Raw genomic sequence first — 13,778 nt, 5'->3', positions numbered from 1 at the left:
CAAAACCAAAAACCCTCTGATGCTTTAGGTATTATTGGGGTATTTGGCTAGGGAGAATAAACAGAATTGAGGGAGAGGTTCTAGGCTTGGATATTGAATTAATCTAAATAAAATGAAAGCTCTCTCCACAGTAAAGTTTTGAAGGCTTGACGTTTACTTGGCTGTTTTCTCCTTCACAGATCCTGGTGCTAAGAAACCATGGTGTGGTTGCTCTCGGCGACTCCGTGGAGGAGGCGTTTTATAAGGTCTTCCACCTGCAGGCTGCATGTGAGATACAGGTGAGCCACGTCCTCTGGGAATGCTGGTGATAGCTCCACTGGCTGTGAGTCTGAGATACAAGGTGAAAGCCTTTGAGCCTGACCTGCTATTTCTCTGCCTCAATATCATCTTCACACTTGCCATAGAGTCAGTTCTAAGCAGAGGCAAACTGGATCACCATTGTCTTAACAACTACCACCCAGCTCTGGGGGCCCAGAAAGCTGCCTGGGCTTGTCCAGAGAAGTTGTCATGGGGCACATGAAAGTCCTTACCGTGTTCTTGCATTATCTGGTGTGCCTGCTCCACCTACTTATGCCAGTGGAGGCACAAAAGTGAGTTTGTTTGTTTGCATATTTTGTGTAAGAGAGTGGAGTGAGGATGGGGGTGTGTAAAGGCCAAGAACATAGTTAAATCCGGGAAGAGAAGTGGGAGCAGGCCAGCTGGAGTATTGACATGGAAGCCTGAACAGCCAGGGCAGCCTCCAGGTGTATGCAGGGGGCCCATCATGCAGCTGGAGACCATTAGAGATTATAGAACCCTCTAGAGCAGTTGGTGCAGAAGCAACAGGAAAACAAATGGTATTCTGTAGACAACAAGGTGGTTGTGAGGCTATGGAACACCCGACCACTGAGGGTGTGATTCTGTGGTGGGGAAGGCCTTACCCAGTCCTAGAAGACTTGTTAGCAGGTAGAGTGTACTCCATTATCCTCAGCTCTGGCTGTGTGTCCTTAGGGAGAGGACTTGTCCTCCATGAACCCATTTCTTGTACCGTAGAGAAGATTGCTGTGAGGACGAGGCTTCTCAGACAGGGGGAGGTGGTGTGGGTGGTATTTTAGGACAGAAGGGGAGGCTGGTTGCTCCAGGATGAGTCAGTTCTTTGCAGGGCCTTTTGGTGCCCCATCTGCCCTCTTCTGGCTGGCTTGACAGAGCGGTGCTCTGTGGAGAGCTGCCTGCCTTCCTCTCTGAGTCACGAATGAGATATAAAAAGAGTTGTGAAGCCAGGGGTGCTGAGGTGTTATAGGAAATGGTGTGAGCCTCCTCTTTCCCTGAACATCAGCAGTCAACTGGAGACCAGGGGAAGGGAGACACAGGACTCAGGTATGCCTCTCTGTCTGATGGAGTGCTCCCCCCTCCCAACCACTGAGTGGCAGCAGGATCTGTTGGAGTTCCTGCAATGAGAGAAGGCACTTGACCTATTCATGCCCAGACTCTTTGTCTTTTGGAGCTACCGGGGTTTGAACTCAGGGCCTCACACTTGCTAGGCAGGTGCTCAATCCCTGAGCCATACCTCCAGCTCTGTTTTTCATGGGTTATTTTTGAGATTTAGTCTTTCTGCCCAGACATATGCCTGGACTGTAATTTGCCTATTTTAGCTTCCCATCATTGCTGGGGTGACAAGTACATACCACTAAGTCTAGCATCTCTCCATTTTGATGAACTCTTACAGACTTCTCTGCTGGGGCTGGCCTACAGCTGTGATCCTCCCAGCATCAGCCTCCCACATAGCTTAGGATGGCAGTCACACACCACTGCACCTAGCTATGGTCTGAGATGGGGTCTCACAAACTTTCTTCCTGGGCTGGCCTTCTTCCTGTCCTCAGCCTCCCAAGTAGCAAGGATTGATATAAGCCACTAGCACCTGCTTCATACCTGCACCCCTAAGGGCCTCTGGAGAAGAGGCTTCCATGTAAAACAGATCATTGGAAAACCTCATATATTTGCAGAGATATCCCAGAACCTAAACATGAATGGAGAGAGACATTGTGTGTCCCCTTACTTCCCTATAGTAATTGAGGCCTCCTCTAGGCTCCAGACCCCAAAAGTGGCCACTGGAAATTTAATGAAAGGCAGAATAACCATCTATGATCAAAGGGCAGAGATGCCAGCTCCCAACTTTGTCAGACCTTCTGGTTGCTGCCACTTTCTGTTCAGGATATGTTTAATATGACTTTGTTAAGGTACTTTAGGCAGTGTAGGCAGCCAGCCCCTAGAAACATTCCAATGCCTTTTGAACAGCCAATGGGTTAGAGGGGCTCCTAGAGAGATGAATGATTCTAGAAGATGTGGAAGATTAAACCAGAGCCGGTTGGCTGGATCATGGAAGAGCACAGGTAGCTCAATCTGCAAGTGTTGTTGGAATTGCACCTGGTCCTTTTGGGCAGAGCAGCCATCCCTAAAGCTCTGCTTCCATCATGAGCCCAGTCTTCTCTCTCAATGACCCTGGCTGAAAGCAGACGTGACTATGAACATGTTATGGTTCCAGGTCAAGTGCTTATTAAGCTCTCCTGGGTACAGTGTTCTCTTTATTCCCCATCAAGTTGGGGCTTCAGGAAACTGTGTCATCTCTACCTGACAAAGGCAGGCTATTGCTGATAGGCAGATGGGACCAAGTGCAGGCAGTTTTCCATCTGCTACCCATCACCATGGGAACTGGAAGAAGAAGGGGGAGTTGGAAGGACGCAGCTCTTGCAAGATTGTAGACTATTTTCTTCCTTCTCTCCTTCTCCATAAATGGCCAGTCCCAGGGTAAGTGGCAGCTCAGAACTCACATATCAGCCACATTCATTTAGCATTCTGAAGATACCAGGGCTATTCTGTTGCTTCACAACCATAATATGAAGGACTCCTCACAAAGTGGGTATTACTATTTTAATTTTACAGATGAGGAAATTGGGGCACAAAGATAGTAAACAGTAGCTGAAAGTCACTCAGTGAAGAAATGTCAGAGCCAGGATTCAAACGCAGGCATCGTGGTGTCCAAGTCTGAGCCCTTAAACACTACTTTGGGCATATGATTGTTTTTCTTTTCCTGGGTTTTCATGACTGGCTCATCCTGTCATGGCAGATGCATTGTACCTTTAGGCCTGTTAAACCTTCCATATGGCTACACGCACATTCCACTGGCCTAAAAGTCAACCTGTTTTTATCAAGTTACAAGAGAAGTGGAGCGGGAGTAGAGACTGAGATTTCAAACATGCAGAAAAATGCAGATAATAACATAATAGGCATCCTGAGCACCCACCATTCAGATTGAACAAATAGTAATAGCTTTAGAAGGAACCCATTACAGAGAAAAATTCAAGTCCCCTTTGGAGCTCTTTCCAATCTCATCCTTCCTCCCTAGAAATAATAACAATTCTAAGTTGATCTATCCCGGAACTTTTCAGTCCTCTACACTGTTTTATTCCTAAGGTTTAACCCTTGCTATTCCTTTTTTCTTCTCTGAGGTCTCTAAGAACTATGATCAGAAAAGGATGATTAATAATGCATTTTCTGAATATGGATAGTTTTTCTTAGTTTCCCAGAACTTCCTGAGTTCTGGTTCTCCTCCATGATGGTGATTGTTCAGTTGCATGCAGGAGCATATGAGAAGGTGAGGCCCCATGGGCCATCTTTTCCTTGTTGCAGGTGTCGGCTCTGTCCAGTGCAGGAGGAGTGGAGAACCTTATCCTCCTGGAGCAGGAGAAACACCGGCCCCATGAGGTGGGCTCTGTGCAGTGGGCTGGGAGTACCTTCGGGCCTATGCAGAAGAGCCGGCTGGGTGAGCATGAGTTCGAGGCCCTCATGAGGATGCTGGATAACTTGGTGAGTCCTCTGAGGCCAGTCCTTGGAAGTTTAGCCTTCATTCGAAGGCATTAGGGGAGAGGTCATGAACACTGCCAGTGTCACAGCTAGGTTGTTGAAGGCCCCATTGATAAGCATTTTGAGGATTTGTAATTGTTCTTACAGTAGTTGAGTTGTCTTAAGTGATAGCCTTTGCCACCACTTACTATGACCTCTAGCCATACCTGCTGAGTGCTCTAGGGAAAGTAGTAATCCAGTGAAATAAGACCTCTTACATTCGGAGCCTCTCTCAGATTGAAGCCTCGTCTGTGCCTCTTATGTAATCAATCCTGCCTTCTTTCTGAAGTGTTATGACTTCAATGCAGGAAGCACATAATGACACCAGTTTCCTTATTTCTGGGCAGCAGCTTCATGATAATATCTTATTGGAACAAGTGAATGAATAAATGAATGAGTCACATAAAGAAACTGCTGTCAGAAGTGGTCTGATTCACTAAAGATATCCAAAACTTTTCTAGGTATTTTTCCTTCCTCCAGGAGCTATTAATTTAGTCGATGACATAGGATATAATCAGGAGACAATTAAAAAACAAAAGACAAGCATAAACCATGAAAAGCTAATTATAAGGAAAAGAAACCTCTAACATTTCTTAGGTTGCTCAGAAAATGAAGATGAATCTATCTTCATAACATTTCTTTCTTTCTTTTCTTTTTTCTTTTTCCTTTTTTTTTTTTTTTTTTTTTGTGTCAGTCATAGGGATTGAACTCTGGGCCTGGGCACTGTCCCTGAGCTCTTCAGCTCAAAGCAAGTGCTCTACCACTTGAGCCACAGCACCACTTCCGGTTTCCTGGTGGTTATTTGGAGATAAGAATCTTATGGACTTTCCTGTTCAGGCTGGCCTTGAACCATGATCCTCAGATCTCAGCCTCCTGAGTAGCTAAGACTACAGGCATGAGCCACCAGTGCCCGGCAATCTTCATAACATTTCTTTTGGGTTCTCTCTCCCTCCTTCATTGCTACTGCCCTGAGATCTTTGTAACAATTAATACTATTTATGTCAAGGATTGCAGTGATCAATACTTTTCTTCTGCTTTCTTTCCTCCAAGACATCTTTCCATTATTACCAGGCTGACCATGAGGACCACTTTATAGGGAGAAAAGATGCAGTCCACAGTAAAACTGCAGTTCCTGTTACCATCTGTGTGCTACAAAATCTATCCCTAAATAAAGCACCAAGACTAGATAGTTTCATACAGGAATTCCTTCAAACCTTTATGCTATTGACACTATTTTAGAGAAGAGTGAAACATTACTAAGCCATGGCAATTATACCACACACCACCTAAAAACTGGAAAGCAACATCCATATAATATTAGAATCCTGATTTATATAATAACCACATAAGGCCTCCTACCTAGAATGCAAAAATGGCTTAATATTCTAAATCCTTTAGATATAATTCATTATTTTGGAGATTCAAAAGAAAAAAAATTCTTATTTTTGTTTTCTGGTCCCGAGGCTTGAACTCAGACTGCCCCTGAGCTTTTTTGCTTAGGCTAGTGCCCTATAACTTGAGCCACAGCTCCACTTCCAGCTTTTTGCTGATTAATTGGAGATACGAGTCTTAAAGACTTTCCTGATCCTCAACTCTCAGTGTCCTAAGTAGCTAGGATTACAAAAGTAAGCCACGAATGCTTGGCTCTTATCATTTTAATAAACGTCAAAAGATAATTTGAGCCAGATACCATTGGCTCTTGCCTAAAGTCCTAGATACTTTAGTAGCTACTCAGGAGGTTGAGATCTAGAGGACTGAAGATCTCAACCTAGGCAGAAAAGTCTTTGAGACTCTGTCTTCAAAATAACCAGCAACAAAACAGGGCTGGATATGTGGCTCAAGTGATAGAATACCAATCAAGCAAGCCCAATCAAGCAAAGGCTGGACCCTGAGTTCAAACCAGATAATAACAAAAAATAATTTAGATATTTGACAAAAATTTCACATCAATTTATAAAAACCATCATCACTGACTAGAAGAGAATACTTATTTAATATGAAGAAAATGATTTCCCTAAAACAAGAGCCAGTAGAAGTATGGGATTACTATAAGTATTTCCATTAAACTTTAACAAAATAATGATTCCTACTCTTAGTAATATTCTTGGATATTCTGGAATAATATTGAAACTGAAACCCAGGCAGTATGATAAAACGGTAAGAAGTATAAGGAAAATAAGGTTGCTAATCTTTACAAATAATATAGTTACAAGCCTGTGAAGTCCAAGAAAATCAACTGGAAAACAATTAGAAGCAATGAAGACATCTTGAGGCAGTTAGTTATGAAAACATATACAAAAATCAGTATCTTAATGTTAACTGTTTTGAAAAGATAACAAGGGCTGGGGGCATAGTCCAGCTGCAGAGGCACCTTCCCAACATGCATGATGTGTGAAGCCCTGGGTTTGAACCCCAGCACTGCAAAATAAAAACAATCATCAGAGAAAATAATCTTACATGTAAATGCAGCAAAGCTACAAAAATTAAGCAAATCTCATTTTAAGGAAACCATAAAGCTTCTAATAGAAATCAGAGAAAATTTGCAATCAATGAAGAGGTATAATTTGTTCTTGGTTAAAAGCTTCAAGAAGGTTAAAGAAGTCATAGACCCCAAATATATGTATAATCTCAATGTGATTGAGAAAAGAGAGAGAGAAAGAGAAGATACAAGGACTTAAGTAAATATACTTCTATAATAATGACAAAAAAAGCCAATACACTTCTAGCATGAAACTCAGAATGGCTAGGAAAATGCTACAGAGCCAGCCTGGGCAGAAAAGTCCCTGTGAGACTCTTATAACCAATTAACTACTTAAAAACCAGAAATGGAGCTGTGGCTCAAAGTGGTAGAGTGTTAGCCTTAAGCAAAAGGGTTCAGGGACAGTGCTCAGGCCCCGAGGTCAAGCCCCACAATCAATACAAACACTCATACGCACAAAATCACTGGGGATTTAATTTCACTCCATGGTAAAATGTGACAAGACTTCAATAACCAAGCAGTAGGACACTAGCAAAATGGACAGCCAACCCATTCAACAGCTGAGGCAATCCATAAATAGACCCAGGCTATATGAGAATTTGCACAGGGTAAGTACATATTTTATAAATAAGCATGGAAAAGATAGACCTCTAGCCATTCTAAAAGAAAGCGAGGTAAAAATGGCTGCCACTTTCCTCTCAATAATTAAAGCATAAAAAACAAACAGAGTTATTAAAAAACACGGATTTATATTTATGGTGTTTTGGTAGTGGGAAGACCTTGTCAGTAAGGTAAATTTCAAAAAGGATGACAAGGTAATGATAAATACTGATAGATATCGTTACATTAAAAATTCAGAACTTACATTTCTGTAATCCACTCCCTTGCCATAAATAAAGCTAAAAGATATGTTGTGCAGAAAAATATTTGCAGCATCAGTTGACAGTTAAAGATTAATAATCTTAATGTGAAAAGGATATATATCCGTGTGAAAAAGAAAACCATCTCAGTGGAAATGTGGGCTGAGAACATAAAACAATTTACCAAGAAAGAGAACCAAGTGACAACTATATGTAATTAAAACTATCCAGTTTTACATATAATTAAGTACACATGCACACATATGTTTATACAGAGCTGACAGAAGATTTTTAGTGGTTGATTTGGAGGTGAGCTTTTGCCTAACATTTATTTTTACCCAAGTATTTTTCTATATTGCTTAAGTTTTCCACATGACCTTATATTTCATTCAAAATTAGATAAATACATTAATGCAATTTTAATTTTTAAAAAAATAAAAGAAGGAAAAAGAGAGTCAAGTGTTACTCCAACAGGTACCAAAATTCCCATTTGTTCTCTCTGCACAGCCATCCACTCTGCCTTCAAGGGTGTGAGTCTTGCTTTGAGTTTTGAGTAGGGTTCAGGGCTCCTAGAGAGAAATAGCTGAGAATGTCTAGAGTTAAGGAAGGGAGAGGTGACTGAATCAACTGTATGCTTTGAACAATTCTTAGGCCATGTCATTGTGCCATTAAGTGGGCAACTCTGAAGTGGGGGCTCAGGCATCAGCATTTTTCTAGCTCCTCTGATAATTTCAAGATACACTAGAACAGATCAGGCCTGTGTCTATGTTCTAGGGACTCTCAGTCCTGATCAGACAGCTTGAGTTAGAGACCAGAAGGACATAGCTCTGAAATCTGCCATAAGAGTGGCAAGTTATCTCATGGAGATTTGGGTTTAAACTGAGTCTTTTAACTAGAAGGATATAAAGTGTGAATGTGTGTGAACATATGCATATACTTTTTGTTTCCTCCCCACTAAGTGCTTCTGATTTTGTCTTTGTTAGGGCTACAGAACAGGCTACACATACCGCCATCCCTTTGTCCAAGAGAAAGCCAAACACAAAAGTGAAGTGGAAATCCCAGCCACAGTCACAGCCTTTGTATTTGAAGAGGATGGTGCCCCAGTCCCTGCTCTGCGTCAGCATGCCCAGAAGCAGCAGAAGGAGAAGACTCGTTGGCTCAACACACCCAACACCTACCTGCGGGTCAATGTGGCTGATGAGGTCCAGAGGAACATGGGCAGTCCCAGGCCCAAGACCACAGTAAGGGGGAGCCCAGGACAGGCCTGGGGAGACATGGGGGTGGGAGGAGTTGAGGGGAGACTGGCTCCACTTGAGAGAATAAGCAACTTTACAAAGGGAACGGAGCAAATCTCCCTTTGCCTAAGATTGTATAGTTTCCTCATAAGGCTTCCTGTTGGGCCTCTGGGAGCAGCAGCTCAACTCTGCCAAACTCCTCCACCTGTTTTTGTTCTTCTTCACTGTTTGGAGGCAGTTACAGGGTAGCTCTCCTCAGAGGGAAGTCAGACTAGTCTATTCCCACAGCACAAGATCTGGGACAGTCATTTCTTTGCTTCTTTGCTCTTTTGTCCAGAGGCAGAGAGCTTCTGAGAAATTCCTGGGATGGGCATCCAACATTTAGGCTACAAGTCTTACTCAAACTCAGGAAATGGGCACTTGCCATTTTATACCAAGTTATCTTCTTGTTATTTTACTTCCTCTCACATACAGACTCTCAATTTGATTTTTCACTAACATAAAAGTAACTGGCAGCAAAACAAACTAGTTGTTCATGATGTCCTTTGAAACTCCAATCCAGCTACCTGGATTCATCCTGAAGCCCAAATGGCTTCCTGTTGAAACTGGTCACTAAGGTTTTGTCCCCTGCTCTCCCATCTTCTTTATGAGGGCCTTGTTTAGCAGCTGGTTCATCTGTCACCCATATCTGTTCTGGAAGACTGATCTCAAAAGGGACCAAAGAAGAGAGAACATCTCTAATAGTCTTTCTGACCTTCCATATAGGCTGGTGGGCCCAGATCTCAAGGGGGAGGCCAGAGGTCTTATTCCTTTCCTTACCTAGCTGGTTTGCCTTGTGCAGTGGATGAAAGCTGATGAGGTAGAGAAATCCAGCAGTGGCATGCCAATACGGATTGAAAACCCAAACCAATTTGTGCCTCTCTACACCGACCCTCAAGAAGTACTGGACATGAGGAACAAGGTAAGGTGGTGGTTATTTGTGTCACCCTCTTTGCCTGCAAGGGGATTGCGGTCCTGCAAACATAAGCTGAGCTCTCAGGAAAGGCGTCACTCACCAATACCCCCATGTATCAGAAGAGGAAGAAATGATAGTGCATAGACCATGTTTTAGACACTGTCCTGGGAGCTAGACTTACATAGTCTTGGACTGTCCTTGACACTTACTTTACACGTACACCTGAAAGACCTAGAAACAAAACAAGTTCTTATGAGTTCTATGCTGTATTCCTTTGGCTTATGTTCAAGATTGTGAGATCCTTTGTAATTATTCTGGAGCTTTGCCTGAAAGTTCACTCCCTTATACTTTTAATGAGACTTTTAAGAACTTGAGTTGTAATAGACAACCTTCAGTAGGGCAGCCTGGGCAAAATGTTTCCAGGACGTTTTTTTCAATGAACAGCTGGGCATGGTGGCACATACGTATTACCCCAACTATATGGGAGGCTGAGATTGGGAGGATGGTAGTTCCAAGCCAGCCTGAATAGGGGATTTTGTGAGACTTCATCTCAATGAAAGAAGCTAGGTATGATGGTACACACCTGATGTTCCTGCTACCATGGAAATCATTAAATAGTAGCACTGCAGTCTAGGCATGCACCTGAGAAAGGGAGGGGGGGGAAAGGGAGAGGGAGAGGGAGAGGGGGAGAGAGAGAGAGAAAGAGAGAGAGAGAGAGAGAGAGTCCTTGTGTCAAAAAAATAACTAGTGCAAAGCTCACTCTTGTAATCCTAGCTACTCAGGATGCTGAGATCTGAGGATCAAAGTTCAAAACCAGCCTGGGCAGGAAAGTCCATGAGACTCTTACTTCAATAAACCACTAGAAAACCAGAAGTGGTGCTGTGGCTCAAATGGTAGAGTGTTAGCCTTGAGCTGAAGAGTAGAGGGATAGCGTTCAAGCCCAGAGTTCAAGCCCCATGACCGACAAAAAAAATAACTAGTGCAAAAAATGGTTGGAGACATGGCTCAGCAGTGGGCATCTGCTTAACAAGCTCAAAACCCTGACTTTATACCGTAGTACTGAAAAAAAAAAATCCTCAGGAGCTCCTTAGGAGTATTTACCTCTTACAAACACTTGTTAAAGCTAATCATGTCTGGGGTTTTGCATGAACTAGGAATCACTCCAGAGGATAATTGGAAACCATCTTGTAGGATAGATCGGTTGTGTCCAGGATCCTGCACCACTTGAGGGCCTTTCTAGATCCCAGCCACAGGACACACTGCACCCCAACATACCCACTCACACTCCATGATGAACCTTCCCTCTCCCTTTTCCACACAGATTCGAGAGCAAAACCGACAAGATGTGAAGTCAGCAGGGCCGCAGTCCCAGCTCCTGGCAAGCGTCATTGCTGAGAAGAGCCGAAGCCCGGTACAGCAGAGTCCGCCCCTGGCTGGAGGGGAAGCATATTTGCCTCCTGGGTCTTCCATGCCTGAGACTGGGCAGCAGGACCCCTGAGTCCTTATCCCCACATTCCTTTGTGGTCTGGGCACCGGGGCTCCTACTATAAAATAGAGATCCACCCGCAGGGGGGCTGCCAGGTCCTAGAAGGACAATGGCTAATTGCCCCTGTGGGCATGGGGTGGGGAGCAGAGCCCAGCTGCCCACAGGAGTGCCGCTGGCCGGCTCCAAACTCCATACTTCCCACTGTGGAAGTCCACGTGGCCCTTTGTTAGTGCCCCACTGAGGCTGGTGGCTCCCAGGTGCCCTGGGCCTGCCCAGCTCTGAGTGTTTCAACCTGTCTGCATAGATATGGTATCATTCAGCCACAGCTCTGAAAAGATACTCCTAACCTGCCCTGAAAGGGGCATGTAGAGACAAGAGGGACACCTAGCTACCTGCACAGGCCTGCTTAGTGTTAGAAAGCATGAACTTCTGTGCTTGAGCTAGAATGTTGTCTCACCTTGTGCTTAACAGCCAGGGTAAAATTCAAAATCCTAATCTGTGTTTGAAATCCTCACTAGTCATGGCAAGGCAGCAATGGGCATGATGTTTTCCTTAGCAGTAAAATTTCAGAACTGCAGGCAATGTTGCTTTCTGTAGAGCAAATGGAGAAAAGGAGACAGTTTAGATCAGGCTGCAGCCCACAAGGTGGGGGCCCACTGTTAAGAGAAGTGTGAGCACTAGATCTTCACACCCGTGCTATCCACCCCACTCAGGGTGAATATGCCACAAGGTCAAGCACAAAATTACCCATGATTCTAAGGGAGGTGAACAATCACCATAGTGAGCAAGATTGTTTAAAACCTGCGTCTGGCCAGTTACACCAAAATCTTCCTTAGAGACCCTCTCCCTGGGATCTTGGATCTTCCTTTGACCCCATGATTCTTTGCAGTAGACCTGTTGCTGCCTCCCTTTTGCAAGGAGTGTGGTCTTGTCATCAGAAGACCTGGCCAATCTAGGCTCACTTTGCCTTGGCTTTGCTTTGCTTCCTCTCAGCTTCAGAGCGCTTCGTTCTCAAAGACCAAGATGAGGATGCTACATTGGGTGGGGGGAAGGTTTTAGAATCTGAATTTTAGTCATTACCTTGAGCTACAGGGGCTAAAGGATTCCCACAGCTTACACAGCGTCCAACTGGCCATCTCCCCAGAACCAGAGGCCCACAGAGTTCATGAAATGATGTGATTTTACCAGTATCCCTGCAGGGACCTGCAGAACAGGCAGGTTGAAGATCTGAGATTCAGGACATTGGCCCCTTTGTCGTTTATGACTGCAAAACAGGACTAATCACTGGACTGAGAATGCTGAATCTGCTGTGTTTTGCATACAATTTAATGCTGTGTGTTGTGGCTTGCATTGCTGTGGAAGAGGGGAGGGGTGGGGAGGGGTAGGAATTGCTGGCATGAAGCTTGCTTGAGCTAATGCTATGCTTGCTGGACTTTGGCTGATTGATATTGGGCCACTGATTGTATTTGCATAGTGATGGCTTGGAAGTACCCATAGAAGGGGATTGTAATAAAGGTGTGTGTCCTTCTGCTTGGCAGCATCCTTTGATTTTATTTCATGGGATTAAGGGTGATCCCATGCATTCATCCAGGTAGTTGCAAAGTCTGGGTCTGAGGATAAGATAGCAATGGTGAGGAATGAACAAAACTTACCCCAAGGCCCTGAGCTGTTTCCAAGGAGCTGCTTGCCACGCTATTCCTAACAAGACTGCTGGCAGCCACCTGAATCTGAAAGGAAGTGTGGGCCCAGGCCCCCACCACAGTGTTCAGAGAGCAACACACACTCTGTGGTTAACTTTCAGTCTACAGAGAGCCAGCTGATGTCCAAGGGTGATGCAGATACCAAAGATGATTCAGAGGAGACGGTGCCCAACCCCTTCAGCCAACTCACTGACCAGGAGCTGGAGGAGTACAAGAAAGAGGTGGAGAGGAAGAAACTGGAACTGGAAGGTAAATAACTCTGGGGAGCCCTGGCTTCAGAACCTCCCAGGCTGTAGGGGAGGATCAGACAATGAATGTATCAAGGATTTTCCTGCTCCATCACCAAAAAGATCCTATTAGCAGAATATCATTAACCACAATAATGCCCCTTTATTGCTCTGTACCTAACATTTACACAGTGTCTTTGTGACCTCATTTGACTTTCTCACCTGGGAATAAAGGAGTTATTATTTAAATGCAAAGTACTTAGAATAGTGTCTGTAATTATGGCTTAGGTGAGGTTGGTAAACACCAGATAAATGGTAGGTGTAATAAGACAGATAAAGTAATGGTAATTATTATTAATGACTTACTATAGCTGGTGTAAACCTTTTAGCCTAGAAATCAGTTTACACCTTTATGTCTTCTCTCATTCCTCCTTTATTTCAGAGTCTTCAGTCAATCCTGTTTTCATGTTGACTCCCAGATAGGCTGATCAAGCCCTGGTTTATGTTTTTGTGCCTTTTTGGCACTGTTCCCTTCTTGACTAGCATGATTAAAAGTCATCATCACTGCAAACTCCACCCTAAGTCCCCCTCCTGCTAGGAAGGCCTCCCTAGCACACCCAATTTGAGATGTCTCTTCTTGCTTCAAGAGCACCTAGGGTCTGAGATACATAATCCAACTTGAGGCTGTGTCCCCTAGGGTAAGCCATCATTCTCCCAGGGCACAGTTCACCTCTACTATCTGTCTTCAGCCTGGACTGGTCATCTAGGCACAACACAAAACACTTCCTGGCTTGGAATTCAAGTGTGCAAACTGCAAACATATTTTTTAAAACTATGGCTTTTTAATTGCCAGACATTATTTGAGTAGAAAGTACAAATTAGCTAAGTTAACTTCTAAGTCCCACGAAAACAAACCATGAACATTTTTAAGGGAAGTCTGACTGTTTGGGGCTCTGC

The 13,778-nt window shown here is 44.0% G+C and overlaps 1 protein-coding gene across 5 annotated transcripts in view; it reads left to right on the top strand.

Moving 5' to 3' along the window:
* Add2 (adducin 2) overlaps positions 1-13,778 on the top strand; it is a 110,141-nt gene that overhangs the window by 85,140 nt on the left and 11,223 nt on the right. For all 5 annotated transcript variants that reach the window (XM_069988920.1, XM_069988917.1, XM_069988919.1 and 2 more), the window contains 6 exons: positions 180-278; positions 3,667-3,843; positions 8,202-8,459; positions 9,295-9,414; positions 10,730-10,819; positions 12,696-12,843. In XM_069988920.1, coding sequence (XP_069845021.1) covers positions 180-278; positions 3,667-3,843; positions 8,202-8,459; positions 9,295-9,414; positions 10,730-10,819; positions 12,696-12,843 — 892 coding nt within the window. The remainder of the gene's footprint in view (positions 1-179; positions 279-3,666; positions 3,844-8,201; positions 8,460-9,294; positions 9,415-10,729; positions 10,820-12,695; positions 12,844-13,778) is intronic.

Source organism: Dipodomys merriami, unplaced genomic scaffold, assembly GCF_024711535.1.
Source record: "Dipodomys merriami isolate MVZ:Mamm:240054 unplaced genomic scaffold, mDipMer1.0.p SCAF_37, whole genome shotgun sequence".
Lineage (NCBI taxonomy): Eukaryota > Metazoa > Chordata > Mammalia > Rodentia > Heteromyidae > Dipodomys > Dipodomys merriami.
The sequence above is the reverse complement of the archived record's forward strand: the minus strand, read 5'-3'. Positions and strand labels throughout refer to the sequence as shown.